The sequence below is a fragment of the Corella eumyota genome, chromosome 4 (genome assembly GCF_963082875.1).
Source record: "Corella eumyota chromosome 4, kaCorEumy4.1, whole genome shotgun sequence".
Taxonomy (NCBI): domain Eukaryota; kingdom Metazoa; phylum Chordata; class Ascidiacea; order Phlebobranchia; family Corellidae; genus Corella; species Corella eumyota.
Genome location: NC_137493.1, coordinates 1,517,477 through 1,544,686, shown reverse-complemented (window position 1 = coordinate 1,544,686; position 27,210 = coordinate 1,517,477). Strand labels below are relative to the sequence as shown.

Genomic DNA, 27,210 nt, shown 5'->3' with positions numbered 1-27,210 from the left:
AGCTTAATTTCTAATCAATTTATATTAGTGATTTCACAATAATAGCTTAATCGAGTCGAGGTCGTAAGCCTAGTGTAAGTAAGTTAGTTTTTATAAGAGTTAAGTGCTAATAAAATTGTAAGTACTGCATAGAAATCTTATTGCAAGTTTAACGACGCTATAATTTTATGTATAGAGTATTTATATCTTATATACAGTGTTGTTTTTATGTTAAATTTTATGATATAGAGAACTGACATACTTGACAATATTAAAGTTTATTATTTACGAGTTAAAATTAGGGTTATAAATCTTTAAAAATCGTTTTAGATGTTCGTTATTTTTTATATCAAGTATATAGAATAATTAGCACTTTTGAATTTGTTGTCTTGTCTAGAGAAAATTAAGGACAAATTATAAAATAGTTTATATACAAAACTATTTAAAATTTTTTTGTCTATTTAAAATTATATTAAAATTAATAAAGTATCGAACATTTCTACCTTAAAATACTCTTCAAGTAAAAATTCAATTTCATTTCATTCTTGTATGACTTGCTCAGTAAAAGAACTCATAATTGAATATTTAATAAACATTCTTTTTAATCACAGTTCTTATTTAAAGTTAAACTATTTAAATTTTTTGTATTTAAAAAAAAAATAAAAACTCCAAATTTTATTTCGTTTCGTGGATTATATTTTTCGTAAGATATGACGTTTACAGCACATCAGTAAAATCTTTAAAAAGTGACGTCACAGAAGAAATATCACGTGACAAATGACGTAGGTGAGAATAAAATCAAAGACTAGAGCTGATAAAAGTTTTTTTCTTGGTTAAAAAAATTGAGGATAAAAAATATTTTGCAACAATAAAAAGCGACACGGTTGGGTGGTTTTCAAGGCACGTGCTTGCGCGATCATGCGTAAAATATAATAGTGCAAGAAAAAAAAACAAGAAAAAATGAAAATAAAATTTCTGCTTCATATTTGGTTAGCATTCTACAAATAAGCAACTACTACAACCCTTTAACAAATCAAAGTCATTTTAAAGCATCCAAAAACATGCCCCAAATAACATCAAATTTGTTAAAGGGTTTAAGAAAATGTTAGTTTAAGAAAAGCTAACGATTGTCAAAAAAATATGAGATTTGATTAAAAATTTGACACACACGCGCGCAATACTAGCTAATAGATTATGACGTCACAAAAAGAACACTATAAGAAGAGTGAGTAGCGAGAAAGGCATCTACAATTAAGTTGCCGAAGCTCGTATGCTGTATAGAAGGCATTTAAGGCAAAAACTTTGCCAGCGACAAACAAAAAAACTAAAAATAATAAAAACGCAATAGTCGAATAACAGAATGTAAAAATGGGTGTGTGACGTCATAACGAAGCCAATGACACCACTGCGGTGACGTCATCATAATGGCGATGACGTCATAGCCAAAGCACTCGCGAAGCGGATGAATATTTACAAAATAAGTTACAGAAAAGCGTGAGTGAGCTACACAATACCCGATTGTATGACAGCTGTGCGATCAAGCGTGATAATCCTGCTTTGTTACGTCACCATAGGCGCATTGTTACGTCATAAGGCCGGATAGTTTAATGAGGTAGCTAGTGGGCGCAATATACGGCGGCAAAAAAGCACCCACATGTGAGTAATTCTTGTGGTCTCGATTTAAATATTCTTGGCAGCCCTGTGTGAGTTTTGTTAGAATTGGCGACTTTTGTGTAAGTGAAAAAAAAGAAAAATTAATAACAAGAGTAATATGCTGCAATGCGATAGAATACAAGATAAAAAAATTCGACTAAAAAAAAGAAAAACGCACGAGAGAGAGAAACCACCTTTTTCCCGCGCTATCTTACGTCACGTGACGTCATAAATGGGTTTAACAATAGAATGAGGTGACGTGAGATGAAATTGTTACGTCATCATGCAAAGTGGTTAAAATCAAGTCTCGATTTAAATAGGATAAAAATGACCTCTGTACTGTCATCTCGCGGTCAAAAATAATCAAGTTTTTTTTATCATTTTCCCCCAACTTTAAGGTTGTTCAACTGGCTTATTTGTAGAACACTCGGCCGGGATTGCTTCATATATTTCCTGCAGATTATCAACCGCTTCAGTTAATTTTGTAATCTCTTCATCATACCTCTTTAAAGTCTCAGCATTCGTTGAAACATCATTCCCCAGCGAAGTAATGGTTTGCTGAATGTTGGAAGCATCAACTTGAGCTTTTAACCTCGCGTATTCTGCCTCCATTGCTGCTATTTCACTATCATCAACATCAACCATTGAATCTGTGCAACAAATAACAATTAAAGTTAAATTATTTAACGTCTTTTACTAAAGAGAAGTTTTAATTAAAGATTTTTAACAAAAAAAAACAGATTTGTTTAAATTTTAACTTACTCAGTCGATCGAGTAAATCTTGGAGCTGCTCCAGAACCGAATCCACTCTTTGTTTCGCTTCATCGGCTTTCGTTTTCGCTCTTGACGCGTCGATGGTAGCCTACGTCACAATTAAAAAGGTTATTAGATGATTACATCACACAGTCATACATTATGACGTATCAAAATAAAAGTTAACACAAGGAATATATAACTGAATTTAATTTTAATTGTTTGTGACGTCATACTCACATTGCCGACGGCAAGTCTGTTTGATTCAGCTTTGGCTTCTGCGGCTTGAAGATCCGACTCAATTCCATCCAAATCTCCGTTTATTTTGTCGACGTCTCCACCGATCTCAGCTGCTCGGTCGTAAGAGTTTCCAGCATCGGTTTTAATCTGCTGAGCACTCTGTAAAAATATTGATCGGTTAGTTAGGGGTTCGAATCTCAGTCAAAGCAGTCTCCATTGTAAATTTTATTTTTCACCAATTTACATTTTTAACAAAACAATGAATTACCGATTGAATATTTCCAGCAATATTAAGAGCTTGTTGAGCTTTATCACTGGCAAGTTTTGCAGTTTCACGAGCGGTTCCGAGCGCTTCTCTTGCCATGTTTGTTTTAGTGTTTGCAAGATCAATCGTGTTTCGAATGTCGTCAGCTCCTGCCAACGCGTTTTCCGCGTTCTCTCTGTTCATATTGATCTCTTCATCGAAACCTGGAGGTAAGAGGGGTTAGTGTTAGGTTGAAGGTTCGAATCCCAATGACAACACTTTTTATATAAATATTTAAATAAATATCGTTAATTGAGATTATTGTATCAAAAGGGTTTATAAGTTTAAGCAGAAGAGTTGTGTTCGAATCCCACTAAGCTCATTTTTTATTACAATATTTTTAATTAAAATTTTTATTAAAGTTGTTTTACTTATTGGTAATTTAACTTTAAAAAGTAATTCAGAATAAAAATGTTAAATGTTAGTAAATAATTAAGATTTAATGAAATATCCTCTTAGTCAAAATATGAGCAACTAAACGTACTTTCAAGTGATTTTTTGGTTGCGATAACTTTCTGGTAAGTTTCATTCCCGAGCCGAATTGCTTCCATACTTTCTGAGTAAGCTCCGTGGGTTTGTGCAAGAAGTTGATCAGCATTCTAAAGTTAAATTATAGTAGGTTAATATTTTGATTAATTAAAAAAAAAACATATTTCACTTAACATTTTAAAATTTTTAAAAATTTAAGTAATTATGACGTCACACTTACATCTTGGGAGGCTTTCGACAAATTAAGAAGACTTGCTGCTTTCTGCATATCAGCTTCCAATTCTACGATGTTGTTGTCAAACTCTGTCTCTAATGCTTCAATCTATGACATCATAATAAAAGTTTATTGTTACGTTAAGCTAATGATTAGTTTTTTTTTACATTTATTTTTCCTCGATGTGGGAAAGTCGATTGCGCGACCTTAACATAGAGTAACATCAGTTACCCTGACCGAGTCTCAAGTTGCCTGTGGCAGTTTGGGATATTATAGATTATAATTGCCTGATAATTTTGCTGCTGATTAAGTGCTGGCTCAGCAGGAGTTTATATCGTTTATAGCACCCTATTTAATTATTAGCACTATAGCATTACAGCAGTGGAGATCGAACCAAAGACCTCATGTAGTAAGGTCAAGTGTGATCACTACACCACGCTGCCGGTTAATATTTAAGCTATATTAAATATATTTCAAATTTTTTTAACCAACCTGTGGCATAAGTTTCTCGGCTTCATCTTGCAACATCTGAGCAGTCCGATCCATCTTATCCGTGTCAACATCCGGAACAACCAACTTCCCTGCATCCGTGAACAAATCCGTGGATTCATTCTTGGCTGTTTCTGCTTTGTTTTTAACAATAGCTGATTGTTCGAGAAGATCGTTTCGAAGTTTTTGGGCAGCAGGGATCTTATTTCTGTTAAAATAGTTTAAAAGTATGAAAAATAAAAAATTCTAAGTACATACACATACATAGTTAGAGGCAAATTTGTTTGTTACTGTTTTTTAACCAGAATTTAATATTTATTAGCTAACGAAACAAAAACTAATATTCTTCAAACAAGTAATTATGTAGTTTAAGAGTTCCCAACAAAAAGTTTAAAATTCCTAACAAAAAAGCTAAAACACTTAACATTTCTACAAATGTAGTAAAAACTAATTTCTAATTAATATCAGCACTTACTCATTTTCAATCATATTATCCAGGGTTGTCAACAAATTCTCCAAAACATCGATCGCATCTTGAATTGAAGATTGAGCCAACCTTGAGGTATCCAAAGCATTTTGTGCCGTGTCAGTGATTTGATCCGCCGCTAGCTGGTGTCTGAGAGTGACAGAGAAGGTTTTATTCGGTGCAAAAAGAAGCATTTGTTAAGAAATTTAAATAGATTTTAACGAATTACAAATATTCTAAACATAATTTATACGCAAAACTCAATATGGTAATTTTATTTTTTTTATTTAGTTTTAAAATATAGAAATGAATATATCATAAATGCAAAGAAAAAGTCATTTCTGTTATTGTTTAAATACAAATTCTAATGAACTTACTTGTTAGCAAGAGCTTCAGCCTCTTGAGCAATCCTACTCATGTTATCTTCTTTGCTCAAACTATCTTCCGCTATCATTTTAGAAGCTGCCAAATCGTCCATAGCCTGCAAGATAAATTCAATTAAAAAATATTTCAAATAAAAATGTTGAATATTTTATTGAATTTCAAAAATAATATTTCATTGTAAAATGCCAAAAAAAAGATTTACATTCTAACTAATTTTACATCAATTAAATAGAATAATAGAATAATAGAATATATAACTGCTTTATTGTATAAAAAATGTGTCACAAATCAACTTCTCTTTGAAAAACAATAACAAAATTATGCATTTCTTTGCTAGTTAATTTTATAAAATCTTCAGAGCAAAAATTCACCTGTTTCAGCTTCATTTTTGCTACATCCAATGCGCTCTGGATCTGATCTCTCTCCTTTCCCGACTCCATGTTGACATCACTCGCTTCCTGCATCCTTGCTTCACAACTCTGAAGTTGAAGATCAACCTCCGCCATCTTCAAGTTAAGATCAGCAAGTTGATCGCCAACCTGCTCAATTTGGTCGGATAATATTTCACTTCGTTCTGTTGAGATTTGTAGAAAAGTTAATATTAAGTCAAAGAATTAAAGAAAATATTTGTTTATTTGGTACAAATAAAAGGTGATGATAAAACGTTAAAAAATTAAAAGTAAAGTCGTTCAATTACATCAAATTAAGTCACCTTAAATAAACCAAATTGAAATAAAAAATAAATTAAACCAAGTTAAATAAAACCAGATTAAACCATTGTAATTAAAGCAAATTAAAACAACATTAGACCACTTTATTTAAACCAAATTAAAACAACATTAAACCACTTTATTTAAACCAAATTGTTACCAAATTAAACCACTTTAATTAAACCAATTTGTTACCAAATTAAACCACTTTAATTAAACCAAATTAAAATTGAAACCAAGTAAATTAAACCAAATTAAACCATTTTAATTAAACCAAATTGTAACCAAATTAACTTTGATTAAACCAAATTAACAAATTAAATAATTAACAAATGCACACTAAATATTGATATATACCTGCTTCATTCTTTGCAATCTCTTGTAGTTGTCTCAAAGTATCGTTCAAAGCTTTTAATCCTTTCTCAAATTCGTCATTTCCTTGTAAATCACTTCCAGGCTGGGTTCCTATTTGATCGATCATGTTTTCTAAAGTCCCTAGCTCACCTCGGTGATCATTTACAGCATCTTGTACCAATCCATAACATGCTGGACATTCTGGAGGAGAATTGATAAATCAAATATTTGAAAAACTAAATTTTACAGGCTACAGGAGAATTAACATATTTTAAGTTCATACATATAAATTTACATGGGTTATTATCATTTAAGCTTGCAAAATTTTGAAATTTAGTTGACATTGACTTACCAATACAACCAGATGCGATATCATAATAATTTTCTTGACACTGATCACATTTCACTCCAAGCACTCCCTCCTTACAAACACATCTTCCATCATCACCACATTGTAGGTGGGCACTACCATCAGGGTTACAATTACAAGCTGGAAGAAGGAAAATTAGATAAAAAAAATAGATATTTGGTAGTAGGTGTATTTAATTTTAGAACAAATTTAAAAGCTAAAGAAAAAAGATTTATAGAACATTTAGAAACTGCTTTTATAATGAAAGAATTAAGAGGACTTGGCATTATTGTATATTTAATATTTGTTACTTATAAAACTATAATTTGAGAATGATATTGTAGATTTAACTGTATCAAAACTAATACTTTTGTTAAATTTAAATAAATGTAACAACAATATATAAACATATCTATAATCAAAAAGTAAAAATCAATTTGTAAACACTAAAAATATCTCTTATACAGCGATTATAAAATAATAAAACAAGCTTTTTATTTCAGTTTTTTTACCTTTGCATCCAGTTCCGGAAAGTCCATAAAAGTTGGGTAAACATTGATCACATCTCTGCCCCCCAACCCCAGGTAAACAAGCACAAATCCCAGTATCAACATCACATTCACCCGTCGTTGATCCAACCTGGTTGCAGTTACATGCCTCACAACCTGACCCACTGTGGATGTTCCAATATCCTGATCTACATTGATCACAAGCTCGACCTAGTGGTGGGAAAATTGGGAATAAACTATTTATGAAAACTAACACAAAATTAAAAAAAAAAACTTTATTGTGACAACTCTCACAGAAAATTCTTGTAATGTATTTGTTTGTAGTAGAATTTTTAAACTGAATCATTAAAAACCATTTAAACTTTATGCAACTTTAAACTTACCTTCAACATTAGGCAAACAAGTACATTGCCCAGTAACCTCATTACAGGTAGTAGTGTGTACACTTCCTAGATGGTTGCAGTTACATACTGGAAACATAAAGAAAAGTGATTAGTTAAAACAAGCCTACTTTTTAATATTAAATTTTAAATATTAAACTTCAAATTTTAGTAGAAACCTGTTTATAAACTTGATTATATTTGTGTGTATAGTTGCATAAAAAAAAATTACTAAAACTTCTTACAGTAAGAATCAAACCCACAACCCCTTGTACTTACACATGCATCTTTCTTCAGGTACGTTAGTGACAGGTTTGCCAAAATATCCAGGCAAACACTGGTTGCAGTAAAACCCAGTTGTGTTGTGAATACATTTCAAACATTCTCCGGTCGTTCCATTACAATTCATGATCGCGTTTTCATCAATATTTCCGTTACACAAACATTTCTGACATTGACCCAAACCTCTTGGATCACCAAACCAACCATCCAAACATAATTCACATTGTTTACCTTTGAAAAAAATTGTCAAGGTGAAAAGAAATAAGTAAAATAATTTAAATCATTTACTTTTCACAAATTTAGATAATTTGCATCTAAAATAATTAAAATCATTTTCAAAAAGGTTAGAGCAATATTTAACTAAATAAAAAAACTTTACAACAATAAACTCAACATCAAGAAAATTTAACAAATTGAAAAATATAATATTATTTTTTTAATCAATTGTTTCAATTACACATTTTAGGTAAATAAAAAATATCTAACTTACCAGCATGCCCTGGTGGACAACTTGTACATACAACCTCTCCGTCATGCATGACTGCACATGCTGAGTTCTCAGGACAGGGGCAAGGTTGACATTCCTGGGGAGTTCCCTTTCTAAGTGGGTCACCAGAGAAATAAAACCCATCATCGCAAAGCTCACAGTGGTCACCCATTGTGTTGTGGTCACAATCGCAAACACCTAGTAGAAAGTAAGTAAGATTACAATTAAAAAAATTTTAACAAAAATGAAAAATGAAAATTTTAAACAAATTAAAAATAGGTGTATATCCAAACTATGTAAAAACTACTAGTTCAAAAGCATTTAAAGTAAAAAAATAAATTTAGATTAACTCAATAAAATTAAAACCTTAAAATTAAGTAAAATAACCGGTGAGTTACTCCTACAGTTAAAGTAGAATAACATTAAAAATATTGGCTTTAAAACCTCACCTGTTTCAGAATCACAAGTATCGGAATGTCCGTTACAATTACACTTTACACAGATTGCGTATTCTCCACCATTAGGTGGATCCCTGGTGTACCCATGTGCACACAAGTTAGCGAATGTTCCATTGTAACCAAGCACGTCACAACTTTCAACCCAATCTGCTGGAGGTCCATTTCCTTCCCTCTCTGCAGTGGCGAGTTGGACATTGTCCAAATATCCAATCACTAAAAATCAAGATTTTGTTGCTATTTATAAACAGAAATTATCAAAAAACTTATTTATATTTAATATTAAATTTTCATCAATTTTTTACAGTTATTTTACTTTATGTAGCCTATACATTTACACTACAGTTTCTTACAATTACAAAACTAACTAAAAGCTTTAACTTAAACTTGAAATACCTACAAAAATCTTTTTAATAAAATTAAAAAAAAACTTTATCTTACATCCTTCTCCATAAGTTGATCGGATGTTGATCTTCTTGAGAGTGTTGAGCATCTTCTGAAAGTTTTGGGGAGAGATTTCAGGTCGGAATCCGGAGAATCCATGGAGGCGGAATCGGTACAACTGACGTTCTGTGGTTGGAAGTGGATTGTCCTGAAAGTAAAAAACAAAATTGGAAATTATTTTTTACTAAAAAATTAAAGTAAATTCAGCTTTAAAAAAAAGTTGTTTTTAATTTACTTAAGTATTTACTACAGGTTAAATTATTTATAGTAAAAAAATGACATCTTAATACTTGTATTTCTTTAAAAAAATCCTTTAAAAACTTTTACAATAATACCAAAAAAAACAAAACATATTTGAGTAAATTTGACTAAAAAAAAAGGTGCAAAAAAAATTAAAACAAAATTTTTTTTCCTACCTGATCAGTGATGCTAAGAGCAACTCTAAATCCTTCTCCTTCCAGGATCAAATCCTCAGAGCTTGGATGTACAGGGGCAGAAGGGTTTGGTTCGTTACCTGACCCCACATCAAATCTTGAGTTAGGGGAATCACCTACCCATAACTCAAACTGAAGAAACTGGTTGTAGCTCAAATGTTGCTCACCCAAAAATTTGTCTAAAATTAAAACAATGTTTTTGTGTGTTGTACAGAATATTATTTAACAAAAGTTGTAACTAATTAAAGACACTTACCAGGTGCCACAAAGTATGACATGTAGTAACCATCAGGTGTCATACTTATGTCACCACCATTAAAGGTAACTTGTGCTGGTGCATCATAGTAATTTCGACCTGTCCAACCATCAGAGCCTAAAATCAAAAATTTTAATTTAAAAATAAAAATTTTAGTTTTTAAGCAATTTATATCAAATTTGTGTTGTTTTTGTTTACTGATAATTTACTAAAATACAGAAGGGGTGTGGTGTGAGACTACAACCATTCAAGGGTAACTGTAATGTCATAATAGGTCATGTGCAACAAACAGTAAAACCATTGTTGATACAACAAACAAATTGTAGAACACAAAATTTTTAAAAACTATGAAACCAACAGAATTAGTAGAGCATAAAATACCCTGAAATATTTTTTAAAAAACAAATACAAAAAATTTTCAACCAATTTTGAGGAACAAATTCAACTAACTATGACCACGCCATTTAATGACCAATAAACACCATCAACCAACCAACTAACCAGTATTAAACTCGCTGATAATATAAGCCATGGTGTAATCTTGAGAAACATGACAAACCGAGGAGTGACCATAACAGAAACATGTCGTGCACCCGTATGGGTTACTTTCTTGGAGGTTCATCGTTCCAAGCTTGCATCTTTTATAAAGAATGTTTTATTTTATACATTTTAAAGTGAATTAAGAATTGCAATACTTAAAGTTAACCAAAAGTTAACAGAAAATTGATGAACTTTTAATGTTTTAAATTACAAAAAATAAAGATAAACAGTTTAAGAACTCACTGTTCACAGTTCATTCCTTCCACATTTATTTTGCAGACACAAGCCCCACTCTGTGGATCACAAACACTTCCCTCAATACTGCCCTCTGGTGAGCACTGACATAATCTAGAAAATGAAATTAATTTTGTTAAAAAAAAACTAAAAATTTATATTCGTTTAATCTTTATGGAAGTTTTAAATTTTAACTTACGAGCATCCTGCACTGGAAAGTCCGTAATACCCGGGTAAACATTGATCACATCTTGCCCCACCTACCCCAGGTTTACATCTACACTGACCCCGCTCATCACACTGCTGATTGTTTGCTCCTATGAGGTCATAATAATTTTAAATAAGTATTTTAATAATTGTCACAAAATTTAAAATCATTAAGACAGGCAAATATACTTGAATTATTAATAGGCAGTGACTCAACTTTTAAAATGACAAAAAATACACAATTTTTGAACTTACCAATTCCACTACATTCACAAGACATGCATCGATTATGTTCATCTCTGTAGTGGTAAGGTTTACACATTTCACAGTGAGGTCCATCAGTGTTGTCCCTGCATTCAGTGCAGTGTCCTCCATGACCAGTTTGTCGGTACAACTCAGGGTCAAAATAACATTTGTTTGACATTCCATTACAATCACATTCTGTAAAAAATCGAGATTTTTATACTTTTGAAATAATAATTGAACAGTAAAAAGGCTATTTTTTTAGTTTATATTTAAAAAAAACTTATTATTTAAGTTACATATTATTCCAATTATATTATTGTTTACTATAAACATAAAAAATAATTGTTTTATCCAAGTTTAATTTATAAATATCAGACTTTGCAAAAGTAGATTTTCAGAATTGTTTAATTTAAACTCCCAGCTGTTTAATGGAAATATTTATCGAGTTTTTTTATTGCTTAAACGAACGATTTAATTTATTGAAGAAAGTCAAGTTTTTACTCCTTTTAAATATTTTAATAAAAATGTTTCGGAAATTTAGGGCTACAGCTAATCGAATTCAATTATTACGTCACCTATAATCGATTATGACGTAACATTTCCATAATTTTTTTATGAAAATCTAATTTATTTTATTGTTACGTTACTCTTGGTAATGTTACGATCCTGTCAAAGTGACATCATAAAACGAATGTTAAAAGTAACATTATGACGTAATAGATATAATAGCGTCTACAACGTAGGAAGAGCGGTTGAGGGATAATTTAAAGGGCGGGTCCTTACTTCAAACAAAATGATTTCAACAATTTATTTTAATCATTTTTATGTTTGAAATTTTGTGAATTGTAAAGCTTGGTTAGAAGGTTGTTTAGCACAAATTAATATCAATAAAAAACTTTACTTTAAATCCATTTTTTAAGTAATATAAAAGTTACAAATTAGTTCATATTTTAGACCCTTAAAAGTGGCAGGAAATAACGTGGTTTAAACCTGATAATATCTTTATATTAACCCCAATAATAGGATATAATAACAAGATCATAGATTAACCGACTACTACAAAGAATTACGTTTCCTATCCAGAAATCCTTTAACAATATAACACCTGTGTGACGTCATAAACCGACAACACCTGTCGGCGACCCGGGTGGCGATTGTTTCTTAATTTTATGACCAATTCGTTAAAAAAGTATTTTTAATTAATAATTAATAATTTTTGTAATTAATTAGAAACACTTACTCGCCCATTTTTCACCATTCCACATCAAATAACAATTAATCGGGGTAATTAGGGGAATAACCCACAGTGAGATTAAACATAATCGAACTCCTAACATCTTAAATTATGTCCAAAACTCAGTTTATTATTTGGTTGTTTTAAACATTTTTTTTACTAAAACTACTGCAAAAAAATGTAATTTAAACTGCTTTTGTACCTTATATTATGCTGTTTAAATAACAATTTGTAAAAATCTCTTTCTAACTTTTTTAAATAACTCAAAATTGTTTTTTTTCTGTTAATTCAAAAATAGGAAAAACTGGTTTAAATTTAACTTAAAAACTTTATATTTCTGTGGCTTTTGGTAATCATTTTGAACCCTACATTTAGTCTTAATGTTTACCAAATGATGAAACGTAAACGTCCTAATCTACCACCTAATTATAATGGAAAAAGGAAATACAAAAACCCGCTGGGAAAACTCTTAAAATCTTCGCCATTTTAAATATAAACCTATTAACCGTATTAGCGTCAAATTCAAAACAATATCTTATATTCACCCCGGTTCATGTTGTTTAGGTTTAATTTTTAAATTGGTTAAGTTTGAATCGTTGTCGATTTAATTTAATGATATTTTTGTTGAGGTTTTGAAGGAAAACTGTTTTTTAAACGATCAAAGACCAGAAAACGATTTGAATTATGATGTAATAATAACGACTTTGTTATGTCATAATCTTCCCTAGCGACAATAATTTTGATTTCCTGAAGTTTAAGTAAAAAAGGAAATTTAACAAATTTTAACTTGAGATCAGAATTTGAAAAATTGAATTTTTAAATTTTCCATTTTAATAAAATTAATTGAAGTTAATTGCAGGCGAACTAAGGTGTCATTAAACATGTTTTGATTTGTCAAATTATTAGTTTAATGTAATTATTATCACCACTAAGTCGAGTTAATTACTGCGTGTCCACATTGCGGGCGGCGTGGTTAAAATAAGGGCGAAGTTTGCCAATAACAACTTTAAATATTAGTTGTAAATTTAGGATAATTATTAACGTTAAATTTAGAATATTTTTTCTACATTTAAAAATAAAAATAAGGTTATTTTTTATCTGAATTTTTAATTTTAATATAATTTTTAGTGTATATAATAATTAAAATATGTATTTAGCTTTTTTTAACAAGCATAAGTCAATAAAATCTATGTTTTTAATATGTAACCAGTTTTTTTAAGTTGTCCAAAATATAAACAAACTGCTCCGATGCGCCATCTCGCTGTCAGACAAAGTTTAATTAAACGAGGTTAAATTACAAAACGATCTATTTCTAACTAAGTATCACTTGTTCGATAAGATTGCATTCCACTCTAACTTGAAAGTGGTCACGTGATTCGGGTCAACTTTTTAACCACACTGAGATAACGCAGACGACAAATTTAGATTATATGATGTTTATGGTTGCAATAAGAGTATTGTGACGTAACATAAGACAATTTTAAATTAAAAATGTCGCAAAAAAGCGGTCGCAAGAATAGACTTAGATTTAGGTAATTAAAAACACCATTTTACATTAAATTTAAACTATATTTTAACTGGTTTTGGTGTCTATAGGTTTCTTAATATATAAATATTCTAAACCAATGATAAAATATTATTTTTACAACACATTTCTTGAGTGCAAGCGCAGACTGAAAACTTGTAAAATTGTTTGTGTATGAAATGCATTCACGCTTGATATATAAAGGTACATTGACCACTTATTTTAACAAGGTTTGTAAGTTACCATGTTATGACGTTTAGGGGTAAAAATTACAAGTTTTATTGGGCTTTTATAACATTGTTTTACTTTTAAGATAAATCAAAATTTTTATGTATTTTTCTGTTGTCTTAACTTTTTAGCCCTAAATTAGCTTAAAAAATGTCCCTAAAAAAACACCCCCACCCCAACCCAAAACTGATCCTAGTATTTTTAATTAGCGCCCTTGAAAAAGGTGTTATATATAGACAGTATAAACTCCTGCTAAGCCAAGATTTAATCAGCAGCTTAATTATCGGGCAATTATAATCTATAATATCCCAAACTGCCAAAGTTAACTTAAAGCTGGGTCAGGGTAACCAAGGTTACCTTGAGTTAAAGTCGTGAAGTGGACCTTTCCACATCAAGGATAACTTAATATAAAAAATAACAATTATTGGTTCGAGTAGAAGTTGTGACTTACCTTGGCATACTGCCGGGTCATCTCTAGTGGCGCGTGACCATGGCCTGTCATTAAACATGTCAGCACACCTCTCACAGTCTGGTCCCGCGGTGTTATGTTGACAATTACAAACCAATGCATCTTTATGTGTGACGTAACACTCCGCCGCGTGTCCGTTACAGGCGCATCTGTGAATGACAATTACATATTTTATTTAAAAAATGTAAATGTAGGTAGATTTAGGTTGATTTTTTGGTAAAAACTCTAATTTTTTACGACCAATTTATGAATTAATAAAGATTGTGACATAGTAACACAGGTGATCGCATACGTCACAATTAGCCACGTTGCGGTCGAATGAGTAAGTTTTAATATGGGTCAACATTAGTTGACGGAAAAATTGGGTAAATCGAGACGTTACGTCATTTCTGGTCGTGGGTACTTGAAAAAAGTGTATTCAACTAAAACGTTGTTTGTAGGTGGCAATTTTGAAATTAAAATTAAACCAAAAAACAAATTATCTTGTTGAGAATAAACTTAAAATAACTTGAGTTTAAATCTTCTAAATTTGATACAAAATTAACTTTAAATAAATTGAGATATTAACTTAAGTATTCTCTAAGGCCGATTTAAAGATTTAATTTCTTTAGAAATTGACTCATAAACTAAAAACTTAAGAACCAGACAGTCTAATTTTTGTCTTGAAAATAAATACGAATGGGATGTTGTAACTTGAGAATAAATAATATCTGCTTGATCACCAGCGTAATATTGATCAAAATATTATTAATTTTAATGTTCATGATAATTTAACCTAGCCTAGTTAGGCTATGCTTTTTTTGTATGCTTTATTAAATTTAATGTTTATAAAATAATAAAAAAGGCAGTTTCAAAAAGACGAAAAAGGGTAAAAAAAGGCGACTAAAACTTATTTTCTAAATGCAATAATAGAAAAATAATTAGCCTTGAAAAAATAAAAAATATATTTTGAAATTAATTTATATCTTACCTAGCTCCTACAGAAAGATCAGAGATGGCATAATAATAAGACTTTAGTACTTTAGGATCCCGAAATACTTCATCACCGAATGTGTTTATTCTGTTTAACGAAATTCGAATTGCAACTGCTTTAACCCAATCCTGGTAACAAAAATATTTCGTTAAAATAAAACGATATTTAAAGAACAAAAATGCAAAATACTAATTTTTATACAAACATTGTGCTTTTACAAGTTAAAAATTAGATATAAATAAGTGTAAAAGTCATAGAAAATATTAGTTTTGAGTTAAAAAAATCTAAAATAATGCAATATAAATTGTGTCAAAATACAGAAACAAAATTACAATTTTTCTTATCACAATTTAGTTCAAGTTTAAGCCTCGTACCCCGAGGCGGTCAACCTAGTTCGAAAATTCGTTCATTTAGGCTCCGTGTTATGAGTTAAACAGACGACAAAGACTTGAATATAAACAATAAGCAAGCATCCGGAAGTCGGATTTTAAACAAAAACGAACAAAAATTCCTTAAGTTCAGAGATCAAGTTTAAATTGATTTAACTTGTACGAGATATTACGAAGTTAAAATTACATAATATTTAACTTTTTAACCTTGAAAATTGTTACAAAATTTAAATCGAAATTATTATGACATTTCACTTTTAAAATCGTTAAAAATCAAATCAAATATAACTCAATTTTTTCCCAATATATACAAGAAAACATGTAATGACTTATAAAAGATTTATATTATTAGTTCATAAATAACACAAATTGCAATACGAAAAAACGAAATTTTTTGCCCAAAAATCGACAAATTTTTCTTGATCAAGGTGCGCGAAATCACGTGACAAAATTAGGTTTCCTATTTTAAGAGATCACGTGACCACGAGAGAAAGTATTCAAAATACTCTCAAATTTTGTTCGAGGGTTAATTTAAAAAAATGCTCTGAATTAATTAACAAAAAATTGTTTAATTAAGTTTAAAAAGTGCTATCGTTTCAACAATTTATTAAATGTTAAGATTAAAAGTAAATATTTTTTTTTCATTCATGGATTTCTGAGCACCACACACGCAAAGGTGTTGTGTTTATGACATTAAAGAGAGTAATTATGACATCACTAAGGCGTGTTGACCTTTTAATCCATTTCCTATTTCTATTAATAAAAACCAGACGAGCGAAAAAATAAAATAAAAATTTATTAATCCGAAAAATTAATTCGTAAAAATTAAAGAAAAATCGTTTAAAACAAGCCCGGAAGTTGGGGAGCAATTAAAAGAATATCCACCTACCGGTTGACCTATATTCGATATAAATAAACGCGATCGTTAAACTTAACTATGACGTCACAGTCGCCAACAATGGCTAGCGCGAAGGGCAGCTGCAGTGGCGAGTTACAGAGTGGACAAAAAAATGTTTTTGCAAATAAATCAATTTTGCAGAAAATTTTTATTTTTTAATTTTATTAAATATTTTAAAATAATTTTTTTAATTTTTTAATAATTTGACCAATATTTATATCTCAGTGGTTAAAGGTTTATTGTTAAACAAACAATATATTAAAACGTCCTAATATTTACCCATAGATTTCCCCAACTATTTGGTTCAAAAAGATGAAAAAAAATTAAAAAAAACTCTAATTTTTTACTTATTTATAGCAACTACCTTTTTTTGCAAATTTAAATTTACTTAAATTTAGCAGCTTTACTTTAAAAATCCAACAAATATTCTCCCAAAACACACAAGTTTTACCTGCAAAACTGGACTTTTATCAAAGTTGTAAGCACTCGGTCGACTCTCCAGAGTACTGAAGGCCACGTTACCGCCCGTCAGTGGTGAGATGTCGCTGTAATCATCAGTGCATAACGCCTTCTGTTCATCTTCAACAGTGACTATACCCTGATCATAAAATAAAAATGTTAAGAATTAAAAAAGGGCCAAAAACAAAACTTATTTCTTAAGCACAAATCTAAAAAAAAGGGAAAAAGAGCCCCTTAAAATAAGGTAACAAGTTACTTTATATGAGTAATTGTTTTACATTACATACAATGTCACAAAACTTATTATAAATCCTTGTTTATATTTCCTTCAATAATGACTTCTTAGTTAAAAGATTTAAAGTTGAATTCTTGGAATAGTTTAACAAATTACCACCGAAGAATTTTAATCCAAGATTAAAGGTTTAAAGCTTGCCATCCTACCAACATTTCCCTATTCTACTTGGCTTATAGTTAAACTAAATCGCTATCGTTTAAAACTTCAAAGCGAAATGTTTTGGAAATAGATAACACAAATAATGTGCCACCAATTAGATAAATAAATGAGTTTTTAGGTCAATGTAAGTCTCATGGGAGATATTATTAATAAGCTTGGGTTATATGTTATAATAACAAATAAATAAGGCAATGAAACTAGTGTAAAAATTGAAATAGAAAAGTCATGAAAAAAAACGAAAACTAACAAGTTTGCATTTTAAATCTATTGGATGTTTAAAAATATAAGTTTTTTACTTTATAAATTTCATTACTATTGTTGCCACAAAAATAAATTAACTAACTTTTTAAAGTCAGGTTAACTATGTTTCACTTAATCTTCTTACCCCGTTATCGATGCCATAAGTTGAGAAACAAGATCCTGAATAATATTGGAAAGGTTGCCAGTCACAACTCTCACATTTCTTTTTATAAATCGCAAAACTTTCAGGTCTTGAAGTATGGAACTTAAGTCGAACGTAGGTGATGTCGAACGCCTTATCTGTAAAAAATGATAAGTTTTGGTTAATTTGGGTTCGATTGTAATTAACATTTATTGTCTATGTTTTAGCGGTTATCTTTATTTTTAAAATTATACTAAAAAGAACTCTTAAAAAGGGAAGAAAAAATGCTAAATTAAAAATTTATATTAATTAATGCAAAATTAATTATATCTTTTAAATAATGGAACAAAAATACTTTAATATTTTTAAAATATCGTATTTTTTACACTTAAATTATGCAGAATTGTTTAATTTAAAAAAAATTTGTGAAAAACTGAACTTTAACCTTGGAACACTTTAAAACGAGAGCCTCATATTTTGAATTTGTTTAACTGAACACACGCTTTCACAGCCATAATATAACTAAAGTGTCACTTCTATTCCAAACTCCTCTCTAAAGCCAGTTATTTAAAAGCGGAAATCAAATTTCAACACTGCACAGCTAGGTGGTCGTTAGACAAGAAAAATTAAATCCAAAAAAAACGAAGAAAAATCAAGAAAGTTAAAAAAAATCGCAGTTTTACCAAATTGAGGCAATTATAAACATTTTTACAATACCCATTGTTAGCCATTATTAAAACAATGCCCATTATAAAAACCATTTTATTATTAAACCATTGTTTTTGACACAATATTAATAGACAATTGGATTTTGTTATAACAATTAATAAACAAACATTTATAAACACTTTAAAAATAGCAATATAACCATGAAAATTGCAGACCAATTTTAAGGGATCAAAATATTATAAAAGCGTGCCCTGTGGTGTAATAAAAAGGTAAAATAAATAATATTTATTTACTTTATTTCATAATTATATATCTGCCAAATCCTAAAAGATGAAAGCCCCACAATTTGAAACCACTAAAAAAACAGGTGAAAGAATTTAAATTATTATCAATTTTTTCAAGGTTTTGCAACTAAGTTAATGTACGTCATGCAGAACAGTAAACTTTTAGAATACATAAAAGAGGTTTTGAAATTAGTGTTTTTGTAAAGATAGGTGTTCTCGCCTTATACAAAGCTACGGCGTACCTTTCCTTGTAAAGAAGTTAAAAAAACGAATTTTCTCTTTTTTCTCTTTAACTTACGGCAAGTAGACGCGCAGACAGGAAGTTAACAGTCTAGAAATCACAACGGGGTTCACGTCAAATCAGCGGAAATTTCGACGCCAAGACCCCGTGGAACGAACAAAAATATCCCGATGTCGTAATTAAAACATCAGCGCGTTGTTAAATTGTAAAACAAGATTTTCTTTTGTCAATTTCGTTTACTTTACATGTTTGTTAAACCTTTGGTAATAAACCTTTTATTTAAAAGTCACTTAACATATGATATATGCTCAAGAATTTGCTTGGATTCAGTTTGTTATGATTGCCAATAGAAGCGTAGAAATATCAGGAATTGAGTGAACCATGTCATTAATAAACAACATGCTCTAAAGAGCCCCATGTACACCTTGAACACTTTAATTACCAAAAAATGATTTTAAAAGTAAAATTTCCAATTTTTTAAAACAAGATTTTAGACTTATTTAAAAAAGTAAAAAAACTTAAAATTTGATTTTATTTAACACGATATAAGGGTGATATATATACTTGAGATGTCATTAAACCTTTTTAAAGTTTATATTTGTTTGCTTAGCTACTTTACAAACCAATAAAACGTTCTTTATTACAAGATTTAATGCTTTACATTTGTTTTGCAACATTTATTAAAATTAAGTCAATTTTTAACTTCTTCTTAAATTTATAAAATAAAAATTTAAATGCTATTCTAGCACTAAATATTGCAATAATTATAATGCAAATTTTATACAATTACAAAGATAAGAAAATGTGAAGTTATAACCCAAATTGTTAACATTATTACTACATTTATAAGGCCGTAAAATTTTGATTAAAAACCTCCCAAAATACCGAAATTTTATCACTTTCACGAAGGGGTGAATTACTCTAAATCATATTCATTATTATGCCGGACATAGTAAGAAAAAATTACTAAAATTCACGACCAATTTGCAAGGAAACCAAGCAAGTATTTAATTCAAGGTCTTGTCGCTTGAAATTAGCCTGACCAGATCCTAATTAAACACAGGACCTTGAATTAAGTTAATCACGAATTCATGTTAATTAAAATCTCTCAAACTCTGTATTCGGATTGAGTGCAAATATTAACTTTGTATAAAAATAATTGTATTTGACCATCGTATGTCTAGACAGTATCCTATAATTAGAAATTCAAGAGCTAATTTATATTATTTATGATCAACATTACAACATCGAATTCCTTGCTAAGGTGGAACCCAAAAGTGTTAAAACAACAAAAAAAAACGAATTGGTTAACCATGAATAAACTACTTACAACTACTCCAATACAAAACATATCTATTGGTTGTTGAAAAAATGTCAACTTTAAATAATCTAGTTGGCAAATAAACCTGCTTTAAAGCATTAAGGATATATATGTTCACAGTATATTTAAATCCTACAAATCCAAAGTCACATTTAACTTATTCCCAGTTGTTTAAAAGGTAAGGTTTTGACATTTTAGTTCCTTGACATCATACATTACTAATTAACACGTTAAACGTCTAAGAGAAGGGTATATGGGTAACATACTCAAAATTTTACCCTGTTACCAACCAAAAATTAAACTTTTAAAACTATGTTTATAAATAAATTTAAATTTAAAATTTTTTTGCAAGTTATTAAATATCAACTTATCAGTAGCCGTTCTGTGATATGATTGACGTTTTAACCGCTCTGTTACGTACAGTGACGTCACAATCTTATATAGTAATACGCTTATTTAGTAAGACATTTAACATTTACATTATGACGTAATAGAAGGTAGATGTAGGTTCGAACGAACAAAGAATTGAAATCGCGAAGATAAATTGTAACTTAATCTGGGTCTGGGTTTGAGTTAAATCAACAATTTATCAAGATTTAAGTTAAAGGAACCCAATTAATTAAAACAAAAAAGTAAATAAAACTTAAAACCCTGTACGCCAGAATTTGGACAAAAGCAAAACCTTGTCGAAAGCAATAAAATCTACAAACAGCTGCAACCAATATAAGTGCAGCATTTAAACCTGTTCTCAACTTCCCAATACACAAAACCACAACAACTAAAATGCCAAAACAATATCTAAAAAAAAATTAACAAAACTCACAATCTTGCCAAAGAAATTTACGTTAATTTTAAAGTTTTAGGAAAAATTATTAATTTATGTTAAATTTAAAAGACTATGTTACAATATATATAATTATAATGAGAACATTTGTGTAATTAATCAAATTATTCAAGTGCAAATGAAATATTGAGTTAAACTAACCAAAAAAACACAAATTAACATCTTTAGAATTTTGTAATTAAAATAAATTGCAAATATGCAAAACAACTTCATTATCTCACTTGTTTTTTTGAGCAGAATTTTTAAATTAAAGCAACAACGCCTGTTTACCCAACTAACAAGTTTTATATGACGTGTCAATGTAAAGATTTCAAATGATTTAAGTTAAATGGTTAAACCAATAAAATACTAGACGTCTACTTATTCTATGTAATAAGAAACGAAATATTTGACAAACCCAAAATTTTAACGTCTAAAATTAAGATAAAACTAGACAATTAGGTAATAAGAAACAATTTTTTAAGTGTGTTTTTATGACCAAATATGAAAACGGTAATACTTAAAGAGAAATAGAAACACAAAAACCAACGAAAACAGTTCTCAAAAATTAAACGTAATATGACGTAATAATCATATTTGTGAAATAACAAGTAAAACTGGATTTTCAATAAACAACAACTTTAAAATATAAATTCCAAATCGAGTGACGTCAATAATAACAATATCACGTGACCTGATGTGCAGTCAGGTGTTGCAAATTATGGTGTTTTGTTTCTATAGGAATTCGGTGTCAGATTTATCTTAAAATTTGTTATTTTAAAAGGCAAGGCCAAAATTTTATAAAGGTTGATTTAAAATCCATTTTTTTAAATCTTTTTTATATCACTAACTTATACGAATAGTTGAACGACAAAACCAAATTCAAAGCCATTTTAAATAAACAGTTGAAATAGAAATTCAAGTCAATTAGAGCATGCACCGAATATATAGAATTCAATTAATCTTTGTAATTAACTTGAAAAACATCAAAGAGAAAAACAGAGCAATAAAAATCTTTTGTTGAAAACTTAAAAGTAAAATAAAAAAACAAAATGTTAATAAAACGATTAAAATCAGGGCAGTCGCGCAATCTGTTTTATTGTCTGTCTATTGTGACGTAATGATGGGGTTGTGACGTCATAATAGAAACAAGCAAGACGCGGATGCAGGGTCAAGATTTTAGAAGAAAAGAAATTTAATTGACAGCTTGATTTATTTTATTTTAACACCTTGTTTTTAAGCAGAAAAAAATGCGATTAAAAATTAAAAAAAAATGTTTTTATCCAAATTAAAAATCAATTAATATTAAAATTTAAATTAGTTTACCATATATCAAAATAAAAAATTATTAATTGATTTAAATAAACAAACTGAGAAGCTTTAAAAGTAATTCCAAAAAACAAAAAAAAATCAAAGTAAAAAAAATTTTAACCATATTTCATAATACAACTTCTAAACTTGTAATCTTTTTTAAAATATAAAACAAAAGAAAATAAATATTTGGAAACCACATTTTTATTTAACTTAAATTCCATTGAAACCACAAACCAACCGTTTAAGCCCAAAGGCAAAATACATAACTGATATTAAATTTGATTTTGTTATAAATAAGTTAAAATATCTTGGGAAATATACATTATACGGAATGTCAAAAATTTGTAAATTTAGAACTCTAAATTCCACTGCAAACTGCAAAAAAAACACTAAAATTAAACTAAATATAAAGACCATTTAACGCAATTATTTTTTTTTAATTAACATTGTCAAAATTATTTTTAAATTTGTTTTAAAATTAACCTGATTCTTAAGTTTTTAGCAGTCAATTAACAACGATCTTAATTCAAATTTTGTTTGATGTTGACCCTACCACAACTTTAACACCATCGCCAGAGTCATAAATTAATTAGGCCACCAGGTCACTTTAACACCACGACGTGAAAATAAACAACTTTTAGGTCTTCACACAATCATGAAAAATTACAGAAAATTTCAATCGTATTAATTTCAAAAAAGGAAAAAAAATTATGTAAACAAAAATTAAGTTCATTTTCTTGTTAACCAATTAGATTAATTATCTGTTAAAATTTGCCTTTGAAATATGACCTACAAAGTGCAGTCATGCATTAAACACGTGATTTAATTCCGACAAACGAATTTTTTGGGCTTCAAATAAAACAAAAATCTTTAAATAAAATTTAACCCTAATTTTAGACAGAGTTCTTTAAAGAAAAATTTTTTGTTATTTTTAGTAAAAAAAACATAAAAATTAACTTATTTAAATAAAATTCATTGATGTTTCAATAACTAATAAAAAATATTAAAAAAACTACTGAAATGGTAAACTCATGCGTAAGGTTAACAACAGACTAAACCAGAATATTTAGATCTAAAAAATACGGAAAAGAAAAACCGAAAATGGTTTCCTTTAACTTGGATGATAGATTATTATGATAATGATTAGATTTTTAGACATTTTTAATTACCTTAAGACGATGTTTTTTATAGATTCGGGATTTAAAATTTTATAAACTTAATTTTTAAACTTTTATTCATAAAAAAGGTTGAGTAAAAAAAAAGTTTTTTTAGAGTCAAATAGACGCCTTAAATTTTGCGAATTTTAATTTAAATATCTTACATTTATTTAATGGCATTACAATTTAATTTTGCAAGTTTAAATAATAAGTAATTTATTCAAAATTCAAAAAAAACGACAAACTTCGACTTTTTGTCGATAATTTTCAGGTTTCCTGATCTACAGAAGCAAGTCTTCAAACTAATCACATGTTAATATCAAGGTTTTAAACACCACATCTTCAGGAAATATCAAAAATAAAACCGTCAATTATACAAAAAAAGACGCTCAAACGTCAAATTTAATTTCTGTCGCACGAAAAGGTGTTAAACGCGGTCTGCGGGATGTTGGAACAATAAGTTGTTTGTGACGTCATAGTTATCATATTAATTAATCGCGACGTTTGACGTCGAAGATCAATTGTGATCGAATAAAGAGGTTAAAATGAAAACAACGCAGATCTGGAATCTAAGTGACGTGTTAAAGTTGGAAATTCGAACCAAATTTGTGCTTGTTTTTTGTATTTTGATTTTTCGATAAATCTGATGTTAAAGTTTACAAATAAGATAAATTTTAATCACCGCGACGAAGTCTGAGGTTGTACAAGTTACAATTTCAATGGATTTTGCGTAAAATTCACTTTAAAGTTATGTTTCTTATTAAATTCGATAAAAATCGCTTTATATTTATTCCCCGAAAAATTCACCTTCCAAAGAACTTTTGCAACTCGATTTCGCGAAACTACCAACTCGTTTATGACGTCAGAATAGCGAATAAGGAAGTATTCGAACGTGGTGGAGACGAAAAGCGGAAATATTGAAACGAATTTCAACGATACAGACATCATTAACTTTTAAACTTTTAAAGTAAACACATTTTCTTTTACAAATTCGCTACAACTTTGCTAGTTTAAAACTCTTTTAAATCCGACTTTAACTAATATGTGTTATAATATATAACTTGGGTGAATATTAAACCATTACAAACCCTTTTCTACAAGTTACAAAATTCTTATTCTACGAGCAATCAGGTTAAAATTTAAAAGGTTTTAAACCACATTTCGGTTACAACTTTGATTATTCTTAACTTGGTTAAACAAATACAAATAAAACTAAAGAACTTAGTCGCATTTTTAACAGCGGAGTGATACACAATTTAACTTATTTTGGCAAAATTTGGCGGATGAATTTTTTGAGGAAGATTTGGGTCGACAACATGGCACTGTTAAGAGTTTTAGAACGAAACAGACAATCGAGTCCTTTGTGACGTAATGAGGTCGTAGTAGGATAAACCAATACTACAAAGACCACTTTTCAGTGTGACGTCATATTTGTGACGCCATAAACAATTTACAATACACATCACGTGACCACACACAGAGTACAACGTCACATGCTGTTACGTCATCACTTACGTAATTTCCGTTAAAATGCTACAAAAATTTTTTAACTTTAAACCCTTAACCAATAAAAAATCTAAATTTAGAGATTTAAAAACCGGGGTAAATAGTTGAACAAATCTGACGCATTCTTCCCAATATTGACCTAACCTTAAGTGTTTAAACATTAACGTAGAGGTTCTTACGTTATAAAGTTTAAAAATTTCGACAATTTAAATCAAAAGGTTGCAAATCATATCCTAATATAATTATATATGTATGCAAAATATAAAGGTTTAATATACTTTGCAAATGGTGGTAAATGCCTTTATAAAAACACATGTAAAAAGCTTAAAATATTTGTAAATTACTAGTTAGACTTACTTCTATTTGCATAGCTTAGTTTTTTGAACATTTTAAGTCAACTATTGCTAACGTTTTTAACGTTATTAAACACTTATTTTTGGTGGAAAATAAATACAAAAAATTACGTATTTTAAGTTTAAGTAAATGTACTTACGTAAGTTTAAAGTAAGATTGACCATGTTTGGATATTGGACCTCATGCAACATCGTCTGAGATTGCCACCAACTTAGTTTTCCTTCGTCGTTTAAATCCGTTAAATAGGCCGCGCTGTGGCTAAGTCGCTCAACGTTTGCATCGCAGGTATGACACGATTTTGTCACCCCTGTTACCCCGGTTTGGAGGCAATAACTTCCGGGCGGGGTCCCACAAGTGTTGTCTGCGATGACAGTTCGACCAAACGCCGCGTTCTCGAATGGGGGAAGGCACCGTTCGGCGCTACCGTCCGGCAACGCGCATTCGTCCATTCTAGCATTTGTCGTTGAAATTAAAGCGGCTAAAACTAGAAGAACGCCATTGCGTAACTTATGACAGCTTGCTGCTGTCGTTCTGCTTAATTTCATCACTAATTTAAGCTCAATCCAGCAAAGCTTAAACCTGGAAACTCGTACAAATAAAGACTTGCTTGGCCCGTATCCTACAGTCCCAAAAAACGCTTTTATCTTAAAAATTAGGTCAAATTCTATGAGGCACGGGCACCTTAGCTGTTCCTACAATATAAAATTAACATAGATTTAAGCTTATTTAATATAATAGGTGAACTCTTATATGTTTTGTCCCGTAGTACACCTAGTAACATTCCTGTTATACGAAAACGTTCCAAGCTCTAGCAGGCTGGGAGTGTCTACGACCCGGTTTAATTTTCGCTCGATTCGCTTCAGCGCCTTTTTCTTTTTCTCTTCAACGCGTCACACCCTTCTTCCACGATCTCTCTTTCACCCCTAAGTGCACCTGAGCCACTAGTTTCTTTAACTAAGGCTAATTTAGGCCTAAAGGCGGCAAAAACGCTGTGAAAACCAAAAATTGGCTGCGTTTTTGACAACTTTTAACCACCGCGAAGATCACGAACTACATAAGTCAGGCGGCAAACCACGAATTATTAAAGCGCAGAGAATACGACTTAGTTTACGTTCGGTTAAGAGCAAGGAAACCAACAAGAGAGAAAACGACGAAACAAAAACAGGGGAAACGAAGCAGACATATTTCCCTGCTAAATACACCGACAAAGTCGCCGAAATTTTGAGTTATTACAACGGCAAAATTTCAAGTTGTATGCCGACAAAAAAATCGCAGTTTTTTTATATTTTCTAAACACTAATTTAGTTATACCCAAAACAAGAAAAGAAAACTTAAAAGTGAACTTATTTTCAAGTGAAAACACCTTAAAGTTATTTTAAAATTATAATATTATTGCATAAAACAAACCATTTCTTAGCGCTTTAAACTCATAAATATTAACTTCTAGATTTAGATATATTATTATAACTAACATACAGACATAAACATTATTATAATTAAGTGTTTATTAACTTTTAAACTTATTAAATTACGACTGAACGTGATATTTATAATATCCATTTAAATTCGTCAATTTTGAAGACTGTTACCTTTCTAACTGTCAACTATAATTAAATCAAATTGTAAATAAAACTTTAATTTAAATTCTAAATAAGCGCAAAGTCTTGCAGAC

General features: G+C 29.7%; 1 protein-coding gene across 1 annotated transcript; it reads right to left on the bottom strand.

Moving 5' to 3' along the window:
- Positions 1-659: 659 nt before the first annotated feature.
- On the bottom strand, positions 660-26,246 carry LOC145751513 (laminin subunit gamma-1-like). The gene is made up of 29 exons (XM_082567685.1): positions 25,678-26,246; positions 17,873-18,027; positions 17,026-17,172; positions 15,285-15,415; positions 14,297-14,463; positions 10,868-11,053; positions 10,605-10,722; positions 10,415-10,519; positions 10,133-10,269; positions 9,632-9,748; positions 9,358-9,554; positions 8,939-9,089; positions 8,492-8,713; positions 8,046-8,240; positions 7,553-7,786; positions 7,277-7,363; positions 6,897-7,103; positions 6,388-6,525; positions 6,039-6,236; positions 5,343-5,545; positions 4,965-5,068; positions 4,597-4,737; positions 4,125-4,329; positions 3,639-3,740; positions 3,414-3,528; positions 2,894-3,093; positions 2,626-2,784; positions 2,395-2,494; positions 660-2,282 (listed from the first exon to the last, which is right to left on the bottom strand). The coding sequence occupies exons 1-29, from the start codon at positions 26,081-26,083 to the stop codon at positions 2,026-2,028; spliced, it is 4,884 nt and encodes a 1,627-aa protein (XP_082423811.1). The 5' UTR covers positions 26,084-26,246; the 3' UTR covers positions 660-2,025.
- Between the last annotated feature and the right edge of the window lie 964 nt (positions 26,247-27,210).

Excerpts from the sequence above, each read along its gene's own strand:
- LOC145751513 (XM_082567685.1), bottom strand. The coding sequence starts at position 26,083 with ATGAAATTAAGCAGAACGACAGCAGCAAGCTGTCATAAGTTACGCAAT. Across the intron at positions 5,069-5,342 it reads CAAAAATGAAGCTGAAACAG|GCTATGGACGATTTGGCAGC; the intron begins GTGAATTTTTGC and ends TTTATCTTGCAG. Across the intron at positions 2,283-2,394 it reads AGATTTACTCGATCGACTGA|ATTCAATGGTTGATGTTGAT; the intron begins GTAAGTTAAAAT and ends TTTGTTGCACAG.